Here is an 18294-nt window from a genome sequence, read left to right on the forward strand (position 1 = left end):
AACAATGCAGTATATAAGAAGTCACTGAGTACACAGCAGACTATAAATTATAAACAGGGTGTTTTGAGGAAATCTCTACATTACCCTTAATATTTGAAATCCAGGGTTTGAGACTGATTTACTCTATAGTCCGGTGAGGTATGATTTTGTTGGGAAGGACTGAAACAGTGCCTCTAACACCAAACCACCTCTGAGTCTCTCAAAAATAATGGACTGTTCCTTCACTTTTCACAAGTGAGTTTTCTTTTGCACATAAAACTCTTGCCGTAAGCATAAATGTACTCATGTGTATGTACAACAGTAGTGAGATAATTACATACCTTTGGGGCTTAAATACATCTGGTGTCACATCACACCTTAAGCATATAGTTATTTCATTTTGAACCATTCACTCTGGAGAGTAATTACTCATCCCATAACTTGGTCATAAAAAGCAGAGCTTATTCAGTATTTCAGCAATTATATAGCATAGGTGGATTTTTATATGGTACTTTTGTAAATCAGATAATCAAAACATATACCTTAAAAAGTGAAAGTGCTAGAATTATGACAAGTTATATAGACATACTAAGCCTTTAACGTGAGACAAGTCTGCAAAGAAATCTGCAGTCGCTACAGACAGACCCAGCTATGGAAGGGAAGCTGAACCCATATGCAGGGTTCACTAATTTGAGGAGAAGGTATGGTGGCAACAGGAATGAGGTCACAAGAAGGCAAATCAAACAATCCAGGTTTTATGAGGAAGGACAGTGTCCTATTTACTATCTTACATTAGCCAGTCAGGTTGCACCTTTACATTGCCTACTCCCAACTGAAAAATAAAGGTAAAAAGAAAGAAAGACAGAAAGAGAGAGAGAGAGAGGGAGGGAGGGAGGGGGAGAGAGGGAGAAGAGAGAGAGGAAGGAAGGAAGGAAGGAAGGAAGGAAAACAGACAGAAAGGTCAGTTTCAACATTTCAGACTAGTGGATTCAACAGCCTCTACAAATGTCCCTTTATAGAGTCTCATGGTTACACACAGAAGGGAATAAGGAAAAGGAAGAGACCCTGGTGTTGCCTAGAAAGACACATCCAATCTTTCCTTCTCTGGGAACAGAGGAGTTTCCCCAAACAAAAGAGGAAAAGGAAATGTTAAGGCTTGCTCTAAGAGTTAGACAAATGTGTCCAGAGCACTGCAGCAAACTACTCCATCTCTCCATCAGTAGGACTGCTAATACAACCCACCAGCACCCGGAGCTGCCTTCCAGGAACAGTGTGTGTGCACCTCAGAAGCTTCAAACAGCTTCAGTTATACTGATCTCCTCTCTGAAGTATCTCCTACATACACTGCCCTTAAGTCTCCCACTAAAATCAAGGAACCGATAAAAGAGAAAATGGTAATTGTTTCAAGCCAAACTATTAATGTCATCAAATGTTGTGAATGAAACTCTTCTTTAAAAAGCTCAGCAAAGGGGCGCCTGGGTGACTCAGTCGTTAAGCGTCTGCCTTCGGCTCAGGTCATGATCCCAGGGTCCTGGGATCAAGCCCCGCATCGGGCTCCCTGCTCCCCGGGAAGCCTGCTTCTCCCTCTCCCACTCCCCCTTTGCCAGATTTCTCTGAGCCACGATGACTTAAAATTAACGCATTAACCAGGCAGAAGGAGGATTCCAACTAGAAAATAAGAACATGGGCAGAGGCGGCTAGCAGGGCAGCTTGGAGGCAACTGAAGAGCAAGGGAGAAAGATGTGCAAGAGGCAGATGAGGATCCAGGCCAGACATGCTAGGCCTTGCACACCCATGAACAACTTTAAGTCCTCTGAGCAAAGGGAGGCCACTGAAGGTTCTGCACAAGAAGCCTACAGGCACCATCATTCTGGCTGCAATACAGATTTTAAGAGCTGATGCATGCCTGTCCAAAGTTTACAGGCTGATTATAACACTCTTAAAAATACATGAAGTCCACTCTCACGCATGTGTACACACACACAGAAAAAAAGCATATTCTATGAAATAAAAAACCTCTGTGGTACATATCAAAAGTGCAGAAAGGCCATTAACAGGCCTTTCACTGGATAGCTAGAAAAGATAGTGGGGTAGATAGGTCACATCAGCACAGTTTTCAAGGGCAAGACTTATGAGACACCTAAAAATAGAATTGAGGGGGAAAAAAGCAACCCAAAATGTCAGATGATAGTAAGCTCTTAAATTTTCACTTGAAACTATTTTTCTCGACACTTTATTTGTAAACGTTTAAATAAGAAGAAAAAGGTTATTCAACTCTTTTTATTGATTCAAGTTGCCAAAAGAAGGGACGGTAGATCTCAGCATATAGACATATCACCTGAGAAATTCAGAAGTGTATCTGAAACTGAGTGCTTTGTAACTTCTTCCATTCTCTGCTTGCCCATGGTAAGTAAATATTCATGGAAGCCTAGAAACTAAACCCCAAGTCACCAGCCTAATCCATAAACTGTCCATTCTATTCATGAATATCATTGAATTGATATTTATACATGCCTCTTTCCACTTTCAGAAGAATAATTCTAGAGTTCCAAGTAAAGACAAAACTCATCAATCATTAGGGTCAAAAACAAGGGAGGCATTAAGATATCAAGGCCATGGCATACTTTGTTCAATAATATATATAATGTTTAGTTGTACTAGATCAGGCAACATTTACTATCATAATAAAATATTAATAGAGACTAATCTGTAGATGGTGAAACTTAATGCTTTAATGGTAATGAAACAATTTTTTGAAACAATATTTCCCTTATTTGATTACAAAATCAATACATGATGATTGCAGGGTTTTGGGGAAATACAAAAAACTAGAAGAAAATAATGGAGAAAATTAGGTAAATTGGAGAAATTAGGTAAATAATGGAGAAAATTAGGTAAAAGGGGAACTCTGCATAACAATGTATTTTCCTCCTGTGTAATTATTTAGAATTCAAGTACTTTCATGTATTCATTCCCATGTGGGTCTCTTAACAGCTTCATGATAGAGATGACAGAGGTATAATTATTCACATTTTATAAGGAGTCAAGGAAGCCCAGAGCCAGTAAGTGATCTGCCTAAGGGTACACAAGTAGTAAGACAAGAGCCAGCAACGAGGACTCTAGTCTCCTGATGGGTCAGACATGCTCTCCAAGCTCATGGTCATGTGATTAACAAATGATACACTCATAGAAGCGGCCAACTGCCAGTACATAAAATGAGCAGTACCTGTGAACATCAATCTAAGGTAAGAAAATGTGCAAAGAGAATTGTATCGTTAATAGAAACATGCTAAAATGCTATGACATCAAATAAGAACAGGAAAATTTACGTATCTTTAAATTGTCCCCCCCCCAAAAAAGCATGGTGGGGGGGGGAGGGCCCAAGCAGGTGGCCGAGGGGAGAGACCCATCAAACCCACAGAGTTTGAGAATCTCTTAATTAACTGTTTCCTTTTGATGTGAGTAAGAACCCAGACAGAAATCATATATTTTTTATCTGAAAGAGATTGAGTGGAGTAGCTGATGAAGACAGAGATGAGACAAAAGTTTCCTTTCAGTCCCAAACAACTCCTTCTCAAACAATCTTCCTTTCTCCCCTCTCTCCCTACACACACACTGGAGCGTGCATGTGCAAACACGTAGAGTATAATTTTAAAATGATTTATTAATTGCCCCCCCTTTGTGAAAAACAAGATATACATATGACTATAGTAACTACAGACTTTATAATCTGAACTGGAACACTTACAAGAGCGAAAGAGGGGACTGTTGATAATTATGTCAGGAAATGAGGCATAAACTAAGACTGACTAGACAAATGGGAACACATGGTCACCCAACATCTGGATAACCCATCCCTCCCTCATGAACCAAGCATTAGTTCAAATTATTGTTCAAAACACTGTTTGGTTATCCCATTTTAGGCAAAACTGAGTCTGAAGCGAATTCTACCTCAAGAGAAAGTCATCAGCATTTTGTAGACCAGTTTAATAAGCCATTCCTATTAATTAGCCAATGTCTTTTCGTAAGATGTCAGATCTTGCGGGATGTTTTGAAGTTATATGTGCTGTGCGAGTCATCTGGAAAAAAGGTTAAAAAAAACTAATTAAATTTATTTTTGTCAGTTTCTTTAAAAAGTGAAATAGCAAATAAAAGGAAAAAGCAATCTCTTAATCCCTCAAAGTCATTTATAATTGAAAGTTATTTTCTTGGATAACTCAAGAGTACTGTTCTACACAGGAATGCCCAATTTATTTTCTGTTTAGGCTTGGAATCATCAAATAAATAAACTGCTTTTATAACAGATTTTTGGTCAATGCTGTTAATAAGTTAGCAAGCTTAAAGAAAAAGTCCCCTCAAATGAGAAAAAGAAAATTTACATCTATAAGGTTATTTGTTTCTGCAGAAAGAAACTGATGATAATAAACCAAGTCCTAAAAACTAATCTACCTATCTTCTGGTCATATTCCTGTTCAAAATACCTCTTAATAGATTAAGTTATAGATAGCAACTCAGATTCAGAAAATCAAATAGAAATTATAACTTGGGAGATTTTTTTTTTTCAACAAGAGAATTTCACACAGGCACCCACAAAGACTGGCATGTAATCTAAGCTTATTCATTCAAGTAACATTTAAGCTTATTCATTCAAGTAACATTTCGACGTCTACTATGTATACACCGCATGGACACTATTAATAGTTGGGTCTCCTGAATTTAAAATTTGCTAGTACTCTTTTTTCAATATAGCAGATACATCTTTCACACCAAAAAGGGACTTTGTATTTAAATATTCTCAGTATTTTATCCCGAAGAACAAGACTAAAAATAAACAATGGGTAACTCAAAATGACTCTGAACTGTGTATGGCAGAATATTTTTACATGTTTGTTAGCATTTTATATTTTGAGTCATCTGATAGCCAACCGTTGCTCCCTCTATTAAAGAGGCTTAAAATCTGCAATCTTACAAAGGATGTGATTTTCTGATTTCTCATAAGAAATCATCTCTCTTTTCCTCCAGTATTTACATTAAGGATGAGTTCCACAATTGCGTTCTCAAGTTTGGAAAAGGTCATGAATCAGATAGGCCAGTGTCAGTCTCTACAACAAACCCCTTGTAGAATTTCAGAAGGTCAACCTACTTTCACTAGAAGAAAACCATATTATCTAAGCATACCCAGTTTACTATATCTTTTTTTAAAAACAGTATGACAGTTCTAGATTTCTTAAGTAAGGCTTCTTAAAAGAGTCAAGACATAATAGAATTTTCTAGATTTATTAAATAAGACTTCTTGAAAGAGGATCAAACCTCAATTCTAAATGATTAAAAAAGCAAACCAAAAAAAGAGAAAACTAGTTGATCCACAACTGCAAAGGATCAGAGAGAGAAAGAACAACTCAAGAAAGTAAATTTTTAAAACTAGCCTTTCAAAGATGCAATAGTTAATACATCCCTAAAACTATCATAATACAGACTGCCATTATACACTGAACTTTCACAAATTACCTTCTGAATTGTTACTATCTTTAAGAGAAAGAACTGGGGGAGGGAGAAGGTTAAGTAAAAAATAAGTTTTTATATAACATTAAATATTCAACCCAAAGAAATACAAATTCTTGAAATAAACATTGTATATTTGAACATGGTTACTTGAATTTTTTGTGCTTTTCTGAGTTTAACCCACCACAATCACCATTCCTTCCTAAGACCCCAACACATACACACACACACACACACACACACACACACAGAGTTTAAAAAAATACAAACCATATCCTTATATGTCAAAACACAAATTTCATAGAAGAGCACAAGAACTCAGAAGTCTCAGGACTTACCAAAATCAAAAAACAAACCACTACTAAGCTATGAGCTACTAAGACAAATTCAGATTTAATACATACACTGAATTTTGAATAAACTCGTAATCACTGGCTCTTGTATCACCAATTTTTTCTAACACATCGGAACTTATAAACTATGAAAGTCAATTATTAAGAATGAGCACGAAAAATCATAAAGGAAACAAATTACTATTAAAACAAAACTTTTTTTAAAAATCTGTCCATTTTAAAAGTATTTTGCCATAAACTGTTAAAATGAGTAGTTTTTTGAAAAGTTTTTTTCCCACTGCAATCGTCCTTATTAAAAGCAAAAATGCAATACTATCCAGTACTTTAGAATTTCCTGCTATTTATGAAACGGCTTAGACAAAATGCTTTTTTAATAAGTCGCTAAGAGAAATCCATGAAAACTGCAAGGAAACTGTTCAGGCAAGTTCCAATAAGGAACGTCATTTGAGCACTTTGCTTACAAGGACTCTAAACAGCATTAGTCAAACTACCTTCTGGGCTTTGGTTTTAATCAAGCTGACCTGATACGGACATCATTTACATGACTCACCTAAATAAAATCTAAATTACATTAAGGATCCATAACATAGTCACTTACCTACTATCATCCAGTAGATTACAATGTTCTATGAATCATATTAAATTATATAGATAGATTATCTATCCATCTATACAGATGAACACCCATCTAGAAGAAACATATATAGATATGGACAGATCAATGGATCTTTTTCCAAGACACCTTTGGAATAACTACTATAACCACTAACTGCAGAAAGACACCAAATGGCACAATTACTACACTGTGTTAGAGCTCAACGTACTTGATAATCTATACCCAAGACATTTTGATTATATTTCCTAATGAAATTTTTGTTTTCACCCTAAATAAAAAAATAAAATATCCTTAGCTCAGCAACAGCAAGCTGCCCAATTTGCTCTTATCCACAATGTAAGCACTTGTTTTAAGATGTAAAAATGTAAATAAACTCTAAAACATCTGTCTTCTCTAAGCTATTAGACCAGAAATTCACCTTTCACTAAATCCCTCAACTAAACCTTATTCTACAAGTGAATTCAGCAGAATTCATCCAATAACTACCTTCAAGACAAAGTGAAGAAAAAAAACCAATTTGATTCTATTTCTAGTTATTTTGGCCAATTATTTTGTGCTACCTTAAGAAGGACATCAGATCAATGCACTAACTAAATGTTATCCTGCCATTCAACAGATCTAAGTATATTACACCACCACTCATTGAATGAGTGAATAACCATAATCCCTGGTTCTATTCATATTCAGTGTAGTCCATGGTCCACTGAAAATCATCCCCAACATAACCTCAGCTTTTCTATGTACCACTGTGGAAAGAATATACACAGTATTCTTACCGAAGTCCCTTCCAAAGATACAGATTCACACTCCAACATTCTTTTTACTTTCTTCAAAAAATATTCAAGAACAAATACAACGTACTTTTCATTTTGAGTGCATCTAGAAATCAAGAAGTTCTGAAATTCATATGTGCAGCCGAAAGTTTAAAACTCAATTTGCAAATAAAATCCACATAATACTGGCTGTAGAGTATACAGAATCTAGACCCAGATACTGATATTCCAAATACCTAGCTGCTCCCTACAAGAATAAATAGTAAGCTTTTAGATGGGGGGGGGGGGACATATTCCTACAGCATTAACCAAACCTAACCACACACAACTGTGTTAGCAAAGGGAACACTGACAACTGTAGAAAAAACAGTACAAGTGTTTTTTAAAAATGTCTGACAACACCTTTAATTATATAAACCAATTGAGACTCTACAACTTCAACAGCAATGGCAATTTTAAAAGATGCCCAAGGTATATTAAGTAAGTCTGGCAAATTTCACACTTCTTGGTGCCACCACAAAACCAAAATTACTGAGCAGAATATAAGTGTGATCTGATAAGGCAATTCTTAAATCTTTCTCCCATCCAACATAGCTAGAGTAGTATGATGACCACTATCAAAAACCAATCCTTTCTAAAAATAAACATGTACACCCCATTTCAAAAAAGAAGAGGTAAGTAGAGGATCATAGTGGAGAATATGTTTGAAGTCTGAAAACTAGTTTAGTCAGATAACTGAAAAGTTAGGTTTTTGACATTTGCCAGCAGTCCCACAACGTGCTGGCCCTGTGCCATCGTGGCCTGGTGCCAGCCTGATGCAGGGCGAGGCTAAAAATAGCAGCCAAGCAGCAGCTGGAACACACAGGTCCTTGTGACCTCAGCTTTAGTTCCCTAAATCAAGGGAGGTTGGAGGGGAGGAGGCAACCGCAGGCAAAGAAGGGAACAGAATAAGCTCTTGGCTGGTACTTCCTACCTCTTCAGGATTTCTTCCCTTTTTTCCTACCACTCCCTCCCCCTCCTACTGCTTACTCCCTCCACTCCATTCCCCCATACTCAAAAAAGGTAGAAAAAGAAGAAGGGCAGTGAGGCAAGGAGAGAAAGAAAGAAGACAGTGGAACGCTGAAGAAGTTGGGTTCAGAGGCTCCTCCACCTCCTATCCCCAGGTCTCACTTGATTCGACCATCATCACAGAGCAGCCATTGGTCATTGCAGTCCTCAGCTTTACCATGGTCTACAGGAAGTAGAAGAAAAAAAATCACACAGGGGATTGGCAGGGAAGGGGAGGCCTAAAAGATGGTGCCAAGAGTACAAAATCCTAAGTGCTAAAGCTTAAAGAGTGCTAAAAAAACAAAGTCCTAAAGAAATAGGGCAAACGTATTTAAAAAAAGGTCCTCACTCATCACATATACCAATCAGATTACAAATTTCTGGTATTTGAGTTTTAGGGGTGTATTTTATGACAAATATTTATAAAAGCCATGACCATCTTCTCTGAAGAAATGAGTTAAGATAAAGCAGTAGCAGAAGCAAAGGTTGAGCATAACCAAATAACAGTGCTGCCTTCAACTTCCGCAGGCCTTCACCAAGAAAGATCAACACAACACTAGAAGAGGCTCCAGGCTCTGAAATTATAAAATATCTATACTTCATTTATAAAAATGCTGGTCACTGTCGGCAAATATTTTAACAGGTACAATGTGGCACATATAGCGTTCGAAATTGTACCGATCTAATTAAGTAAGAGAACTTAAATCTTGCTTCTGTGGACTCACTCTACACACTATCTTCCTATGCATATTTTCTGTATAATATCTTCCATCATTAGAGATCTGACACCAATTAACAATGAAAAATGTATTAAGTAAACAGAGAGACTGTTAAATAAGGCAGGATCAGGCAGTGAGTCACCTGAATTTTAAGCACATTAATTCACTAAATGAGCTTCCAATTTATCTGATCAGCTCATTCGGTTAGCAAGAGTTTAAACGTACTGACAGGTCCTACTGCATCCTTCAAATTAACATCTTTCCAATAAACGCTCTCTCTCAAAGAATATTAAATCTTTTTACCAGCAACAAGAAATAGTATGATTTTTAATCATAACACTTAAAAAGGGCCTTAAACATAACACTTATAAACATAACAAAAAGGGACTTAAACAAGATATGGTTTCTTAAATATACCTTGAGAGATTACCTTTGCTTCATATGTATCACATTTAGATCTAACCTACAAGTTATTCCTCTTTCAAAAGTTAAAACTGCCCAGTGGAAGGATGATTAAAATCACCCCCACAACCATCTTCCAAAGCTGAAATTCATTCATAAAAGGAATTTTTGAAATGCAGTGTTTCAAGTCAAATTTTAAAATACATATTAAAAATCATAGCTGTGATCACAATTTAAAATTCTGGACACTACGAAAATCACTCTAGAAAGTAGAAAGACTATAAATCTAAAGATGAACCTTCTGGAGTAGTTAATGATGACACATCATGGGCAGTATTACTTAGAGGCTAAGAGTACCAGGCTGGGGCTGGCTCGTTAATGTACCAGCCCCAGCCTGTGTCATTAGGCAAAAGCCATTTTCATTTTTTTCTATGCTTTGGTTTCCTCATCTGTAAAATGAAGATGATAAAAGTACATACACCTCATAGGACTGTTAAGAAATACAAAGTGCAGGCTCCTGGGTGGCTCAGTTGGTTAAGCGACTGCCTTCGGCTCAGGTTATGATCCTGGAGTCCTGGGGCTCCCTGCTCAGCGGGGAGTCTGCTTCTCCCTCTGACCCTCCTCCCTCTCGTGCTGTCTGTCTCTCATTCTCTCTCTTTCTCTCAAATAAATAAATAAAATCTTTGGGAAAAAAAAGAAATACAAAGTGCTTGGAGCAGTACCTGACACAAGGTTAAGGCTATGAAAGTGTTAACTAATATTATTACTATTACTATTAGTAGATATTGCTGCAGTCGTATTAAAGAGGCTCACTGTAAATCATGCTCAGCTCAGTGAAGAAAAGCCCCCAATCATACAAGAGGTCTTTCAGAGTTGGAGAGATTACCGAAGTTTTGAGACCACATCAACTACATGAAAGACCCTATACATCTAGCAGCTATGTAATACCATCTACTGGCATAAGGGTAGGGGACATTGACAAAAACATTGAAAAACTTACGAACACAGGTCAAAGGTAGACACTAGTGGTTAAGTTTTCATAAATATACTCAATTCAGAGCAACCAAATTTCTTACTGGGTATTAACTTCTGTTGTTCCACATAAGCATTTTAAACTTTCGGTAAATTCTTTACTCCATAAATGTACAGGTGTAGGAGTACATTCATGTGTGTTCACATGGCTGTAATACAATTTCATAGTTAACCCTTGTAACTCACTTTTCCAAAACCTTAATCTCATCTTAGAACCTCTACAATTTCCAAATGTCTACAAATATTTCACACTAGCATATATTTAGCATGCTAGATCATTGCTTAACTGAAGCTGTTAGATTCTGGCCAGATACTAAAATGCTATCTAGAAATACTTTTATAACATTCAATAAAATGTTAGCCAGATAATCTCTCCAACAGTCCAGTCATTCTACATTCAAGAATATGCCTGTCCTGGGGCTGGGGCGCCTGGCTAGCTCAGTCAGTGGACCATGTACAGCTATTGATCTCGGGGTTGTGAGTTCAAGCCCTACATTGGGTACAGAGATTACTTAAAAATAAAATCTTTTAAGAAATAACAATAATAATAATGTTTGTGCTGGGGCATCTTGCTGCTTCAGTCAGTGGAGCGTGCAACTCTTGATGTCGGGGTGTGGGTTCAAGTCCCACATTGGGTGTGGAGATTACTTACAAATAAAAAATCTTTAAAAAAAAGAATACGCTTGTCCTGAGTTCTGGAGTTTTGTAAAACTTACCAAACAATCTCAGCAGAGTAAGAGGCAGCCTGAATAGTGGAAAAACCAAAATTTAAGGTTTAACTTTGCAATTTACTATCCCTCTCTGGACAAATTACTCAACATGTCTGGGCCTCAGCTCTACAAGTAGGTAATGACTATCATGCAAAAGCATTTTGTAAAAACAGCTTCTCATCTGTTAGCATATTTTAAGAAGAAACAGCACAAAGCATCTGTACACAAGGGTCACTGGGATACGCTTTGGGTCATGATACTCAAATGACATCTGAGTTTATCTCCTTTTGTGCTCACTTGTGAACTTCAAATTAGTTACAAATATATAAATAAATACATGTAAGTATATACAATACATATTAACTGACACCAAACTAATTATCACTTAGGAATCCCACAAATACAAAACACTTAGCATATCCTTAGCAACAGAGGTTTCACTTACTATTTGCTGAAAGTCAACCTTTAAATTTCAAATGAAAACCAGATTTTGCACTGCATTCTCTCTAAAGCTTGCTTTAGCTACCTTTTCTAAATCAGAAAAATAAAGGAAGCATCCTATTTCTAAAGAACTGAAAACCATGTACAAAGCATATTCTTAGCAAAACACAGGGCACTGAAAAATACTCAGGTTTTTAGAACAAATCTAACCAACGTACTTTATTTTTGAGACTCTGACTAGGACTGAGGAACTAGAGTCTATTTCCATGGGGCAAGACTATGTAATATTTTTCGCCAAATTACCATGTGATACTGATTTCTCAAAAGGAGATGGAGAGTCTTTCCATCCATTTCAAGAAGGAAACAGTTTATGTTTTCTAATTTACAGTAATCCCCAAACATTTACATATGTCAAAAAATTGATAAACCAAGAAAATTAAATTAGGCTTTTTTTATTGTGAGAAAAAACTGTTCTTGAAATTATATCCCAGTAATTTGAAAGATAACTAAAAATGATTTTGTGGGTTCCATGTAGTTTATCATCACTTTAAAAATAGTTGCCTATAATCTGCGTTGTTTCTAAGATGTTTATACTTACCTATAATCTTCTTTCTTTTTAGGATATTTGTCCTCTTAAATGTAAAAGTTGGAGGTCAACAGCAGTTCAAGTTTAATGACTGCCCCTATAAAAATTTCTAACACCACAAGAGTTTGTTTTATCATATGTATATATAACTAAGCTTCTTAAAGGTACCAAATTCACTTTGAATTATTGAAGAAAACTGGTTTTCTAACACAAAAATATAGAGCATGTAAGCATGTGGATTTACTACAGATCCAATCATGTAGTTTTTAAAAGGGGCAGCTTTCTTAAAAGACATCAGTATTCCTCCACTGCCATCTTGTTCACTGAACATGTTACCAGCTAAAATCAAACATCATTAACTAAACCTTTAATATGAGTGTGACCAGAAAAGATATGCTGGTCTCTGTCTTTCCAAATGAAACATTCAGAGTTAGAAGTGATGGCAAATGATTACCCATTGTGAAAAGAAAAGAGGCCCAGGATAAACATCTTAAAAATCAGCCAAGACATACTTAAGACAATAATGACTTGAGCTGTTCAATTAATTGCAATAATTCTTCTATTAAAGGACATGTTCTACAGGCATCCTGATCCTTCTAAAAGAAAAGCCATCAAAGTCTTTGCAAAAAGGATGAAATTCAACGTACAGTTTAAATAAAATAATGGGGATGGCCTTTTCCTCTTCAACCCGAAGATATACTAAGAATACAACTCTAGGGCAAGATATTAAAGACTGAAGCAAGAGTAAAGATGTTTCCTTAATTCAAATCTGCAATTCATCTTCCAGTATTACCGAAATCTTCAGGCTACAAAATGTTTTGTTTCCTGAACACTTTAGCTTTCCTCACTGAACCAATACTTACAACAAATTCCAAGATGTTCTCACCTAAAATTGAAATTTTAACTTTCCTCAGAACAATGCTGAGCACATTTGAGGTGCGCAGATACTTTGAAAAATCAACAACTTCAAACACTTCAACTGGCACAGAATAAAAAATACATATGCAACTATAGTTTCAAAATTTTTTCTTTTGTGTACTTCTTCCTTAATCAAACGGCAGAAAACGTATAGGATCTGATTTTAAACCATTCTATATTACCACTTTACTCTAGAAAATGCTTTCACTGAAATTACTACCACCAATAACCAAAACACCCAATTCTGAAAGTGCATCTAGAATCACATCTTTACATAACAATCTCTGGTCTATAAAGAAAATCAAAACACTCAAAGAAATACCAACAAATTAGCCTTAAATAAATTAAGTGATTAAAAAAATTTTTTTTAAGATTATTTATTTATTTATTTGAGATACAGAGAGAGAGAGAGAGCATGAGCAGAGGGAGAGGCAGAAGCAGGCTCCCCGCTGAGCCAGGAACCCGATGTGGGGCTCGATCCTGGACTCTATCATGACCTGAGCCAAAGGCAGACGCTTAACCATCTGAGCCAGCCAGGCGCCCCTTAAGTGTATAAAAATTTTATCCGTCCTAATTCTAAAAAAGATTCCCCGTTACTACCTTGCCACCCCCTAAAACAAGAGATTTTAAGTTATGAATCTGAAAAGACCATAATAATGTGTTTACCAAATTGTTAACAGAATTCCAGACAATATTCTTTTCTCCCAAAAGTTACCAGCAAAACAAAAACAAAAAAAAAGCAACTCCTTTTAAAACTTATCTCCTTCCTGCCCATACTAAAGACAAGACCCCAGTTTTGTTTAAACACTTCTTACTTTTAAAATGATTGGTCACAAATAAGGAAACTTGCCCGTTTCAAAACAAAACTGAATGTACACCAATCTTCAGAAAGGGAACACATGTACCCCCAAAACAAAAAAATATAAACTAATTAAAAAACACAAGAATAATTTTTCTAAAATTTTTTATTACAAAAATATATGCTTCTTTTTCTACTTTGAAGAAAAATCTGACCGTAACACAATCGTAGAATGAAAAGTAAAATTACCCCCAAAACTGTGCCTATCCACTTGACTGCCCTTCTCCAAAGATAGCCACTATTCAATGGTTGTTTGTGTAGCCTTCCAGACATTTTTATACATCTGTAAGTAAAGTCTATCTTTTTTGTTTTAAATAGAAATTACAGCCTACTGTATGAATAGATGACTTGTTTTTAAATGAATATTCTAGTCACCTTTTTTTGTCATTATATATATTTCTCTCCTTCACTATTTTTCATGGTGGCATAGAATTCCATTGAGTACTTCTTAACCACTGCCCTTCTGATGGAAATTTCCATTGACTCCCGCTTTTCAGTATTACAAATCACACTGCAATGAGCACTGCTCACCGTATAGAACATCTCTGTGCACTAATATCAATATATCTGCAAGAGAAATTTCTAGAAATGACACAAAAAAGACTGAACCAAGCAGCTGGAGAGGCAGCATCTTCTCCCACCTCCTCACCCAATTCTGAGTACTATCTATCCATCTTTTTTGTCTTCACCAATGTGGCAGATAAACATGCCATGTCACCTTTGCTTGTTTCTCCTTATGTAAGAGTGAAGACAAATTTATTAATCATTTGCATTTCTTTATGAAAGGCGTTGCCCATTTTTTAACTTACTCATCTTTCTCTATTTTTTAAACTAATTTTTCAGAGTTCTCTGTTAGCCTCCAACATGCTGCACATATTTACCCCATTTAGCTGCTTATCATGTTTTCAGCCCTACAGAAATTCTTAGTTTTTTTATCTAATTAAATTTGCCTTTTATAAAAAAAAAAAAAACAACTGTCTTTTAATTCGAGTTGTCTTTTTAATTTGAGTTCCAGATCATATTAGGAAAGCTCTTTGCCAGGCAAAATTTCAGGGAAATTTTTTTACGTGACTTCTAAAATCATTATTTCAATGATGTCAACAATATTAACATACAAGCACCCTCAGCAATGGCTCCCTTCTAATGTATCATTATTTAATGAAAATAAGCCAGCCACACTTTCTCTAAAACTTCCTATAATCAACTGATGGATAGCTCTGCACCAATTAAATACCATTTACAACTACTACACCAAAGGCTTAATTTTCTTCCTTTAAATTTCTTTTTAAAATAGGAGTTGAAAAATAGCAAGTATGTTTAATTTCTGGGAAGTCCCAATTCTCCGACCCTCAATCCTTAAATAATCTTCAACAGTGTCAATATAAAATGAAGTCCAAAAACTAGATTTTATCCATTGCATCTATAATTTAGTCACCTCTACAAAAGTCAGTGAATACTTCCTGTACAAACAAACTTATAATTTTGCAATACCAGAAAATTGCTTATGGTCCTATCATGGTATCGTGTTCTTTTCCATTTCAGGTTCTGAAGCTAAAACGACTTCTACCTCAGCTCGCAAAATTATAAAATAAGCCTCTTATGTTAGTATACCAATTCAACCCACCAATTAAAGCTAAATTAGATGGTTAATCTAGCCATTCTCTCCATCCTCCATCGAGAACAAAAATCCTGGTCCTAAGTTTTCTATCTCACAGTGCCAGCTGCCAGCATTTAACAGCCTTCCATCTCGTAAGCTGACTGGCACAACAAGTAATACAACTTGGAAGTTAAGGAAACTGGCAAAACTCAGCGGAAAAAAGAATATTTTCCACAATCTGTACAGCACTTGTTTAGCACGTATGTGTTTCCGAAAGGGTGGTCAACTCTTCAAACTATGCAAGAACCATCACACTGCTTCACATCAACCACTGCCAACTCCATTCAGTGGCCTCCTTCCCCTTTGGGGACTATTCAAAAAGTTACTATTTTCTTTTACAACTCACTCAGGCCTCTTCACTGATGAAAGCAGGCAAAGCCCACGCTGTGTGTCTGTCTCCCAGAGAAGATTGCATCTTTTATTTATCGTCCCTTGGCTTTATTTTCACAGTGAATTCCTGGCTTAAATGTAATCAGCCAAGAAACCCTCCCTATGTGCTCTCCTGTCATTCCTCATTGCTTGCAAGCAGAGTCAAGCATAGAGGGGGGAAAAAAAAACTGAACATTGGCAGCCAAGCCATAAAAATTCCCAAACTCTAGTTTGGTTATACTGAGAAACCATGGATGTGCTTCAATCCGTTTCAACCCAGCAGGAAACAAGGGGGGCATGGGGATTGAGGAAAGAGGTATAACTTTAAACAATGTTAACTAGAATTTTTTTTTTTAAGAAGGATGAAGAGCCTCAAAAGTTAAACCCCCTCCAGAAATAAGGAAAAGGTACAGAACCTAGAAAAGACAACACTGGGGGCCGCCTTTGGAAATAAATGACCATGCGGAAAATCACGTTTGCAGATTGCATTAGAATTCAAATTAACCAGAGAGGATTAAAGAAACCTTCATTCTCTTTTGGGGCCCCTATCCAGACCCCCACTCGACTCCCAAAGAGAGGAATAAAAAGAACGGACTACGGAAAGAAAAGATGAAAAATCAGAGACAGTGATGCTTCCAACCGTCTCCCCATTCATTAGGTACCATGCTCACCACAACAACACTGTTTAAAGTAGACAGCAACACGGGAAGGGGGGACAGAAAATATGCCGTTTGCGATCAGGAGAAAAATACGAGAAGGGAGTTTCATAATAGCATTGTTCTTCTCAGTCCAGCCCAAACATCCCCATCCTACGGCTGAAAAAGATATCTGGCCAGAAAAAAACACTGGGGGCAGGGAGCGACGACAGAGAAAGCTTTTAAACTCGGTATTTGAGAAAACTCTCATGGTCTGTCAGAGAAAAGAGAGCTGTGCAGCTTTAAATCACAAGTCCTTCTCTCGCCTTTGTCAAATATCTTCTACTTTACAAGCTTTGAAAAGAAATAAAGAGACTCTTTTGTTTGGGTCCCCCTTTTCGGAGGATGACAGAAAACTGAAAGGGGTACAAATAAACCTGAAAATGAGAACAAAGTGCGGGGTCGCGCCCAGCTGCCAGGCGGCCGCGCCTGGAGGGACACTGCGCGGCCGCGGAGCCCCTCCGCCTCGCGCTCCTGCCGCCGCCGGCTGCGAGCGCAAAGCCCGTAACTGCTCCCCGCGGCTCGCCCCGCGCACGGCCACCGGCCACCCAGCGCTAACCAAACTCCGGCGGCAGGGGCCCCGGGCACCGCCGGCCCCGGCAGGAAAGGGAAGCGCCAGCCGCTCCTTCCCGGGCTCGCGCCCATCGACTGGGGGACGCCCTCGGGGGGGAGAGAGGTCTCTGAGGAGAGGGGGTCCGGCCCGCTGCCCCCTCCCTCCCGCGCTGCTTCTAGGCAGGGGAGGCGCGGGGAAAAAAACAGACATTTAAATCCCGGGGCCGCCGGCGGAGCTCGCCCGGGCCAGACCAGACGCCGCAATGACCCCGGAGAGCGCCGCGGCCGCCAGCCCGTCGGAGCCCCGAGAGGAGCGGCAGCCGAGTGGCATTAAAATGTAGTCCCCACCCCTCCAATAGAGGGGGCGGGGAGGGGGAGAGAGGAGAAAGAAAGAGGAGCGAGCGGCAGACAAGGGGAGAGGGCAGGGAGAGCGCAGAGTGCGGCCCGGCTGCCGACTCGGCCCCGGCCGGCATTGTCTGTGCGGCCCGCGCCCCCTCCCCCGCCCCGCACGGCCCCGCCACACACACCCTCCGCCGGAGCCCGGCCGTCCGCCTGCGCCTTTGTCCACAACCACCCCCCGAAAAGGGCGAGCAGCCCTCCGGGACGTGCTCCCCGGGAGGAGGGCGGGGTACGGAGCGGGCCGGGGAGCACCCGACAACCCACCCCGCCAACCCCGCCGCGGGGCGAGTCCTGCTGATTCATTTCCCACTCGCGCTGGCCCGTCCGGGGAGACGGAGGCGGGGAGGGGCGAGGAGGAAATGGGCGCTCCGCTCGGGAGGACGGTCCGGGCCGGTGAGGGCACCGGGCGGGGTGCGGACGCGCGCCGGGCTGAGGGGCGCCCCCCCGAGGGATTGACGGACCGACGGACAGACGGCTCCGCGGCTGCCCCGTGACTCACCGACTTGCAGGACGTTGTCGACGCAGCCGCTCTCCAGCAGCGCGATGCCCCGGCGGAAGGGCAGCCGTGTCTCGTCGCCGCCGTCTGCCGCCCCGGCGGCTCCCACCGACGGGGCCCCGGCCCCGGCGGCGGCGGCGGCGGCGGCGGCAGCGGCGGCGGCGGCCGAGGTGGCGGCCGGCGAGGACG

The 18294-nt window shown here is 39.2% G+C and overlaps 1 protein-coding gene across 1 annotated transcript in view; it reads right to left on the reverse strand.

The window, feature by feature from the left end:
- ZSWIM6 (zinc finger SWIM-type containing 6) overlaps positions 1-18294 on the reverse strand; it is a 187396-nt gene that overhangs the window by 168218 nt on the left and 884 nt on the right. Inside the window, exon 2 of the mRNA XM_032404363.1 lies at positions 18109-18294. This exon is cut by the window's right edge and continues 5 nt beyond it. Within this exon, the coding sequence (XP_032260254.1) occupies positions 18109-18294 (186 nt within the window). The remainder of the gene's footprint in view (positions 1-18108) is intronic.

The sequence above is a fragment of the Phoca vitulina genome, unplaced genomic scaffold (assembly GCF_004348235.1).
Source record: "Phoca vitulina isolate PV1807 unplaced genomic scaffold, GSC_HSeal_1.0 scaffold6, whole genome shotgun sequence".
Taxonomy (NCBI): domain Eukaryota; kingdom Metazoa; phylum Chordata; class Mammalia; order Carnivora; family Phocidae; genus Phoca; species Phoca vitulina.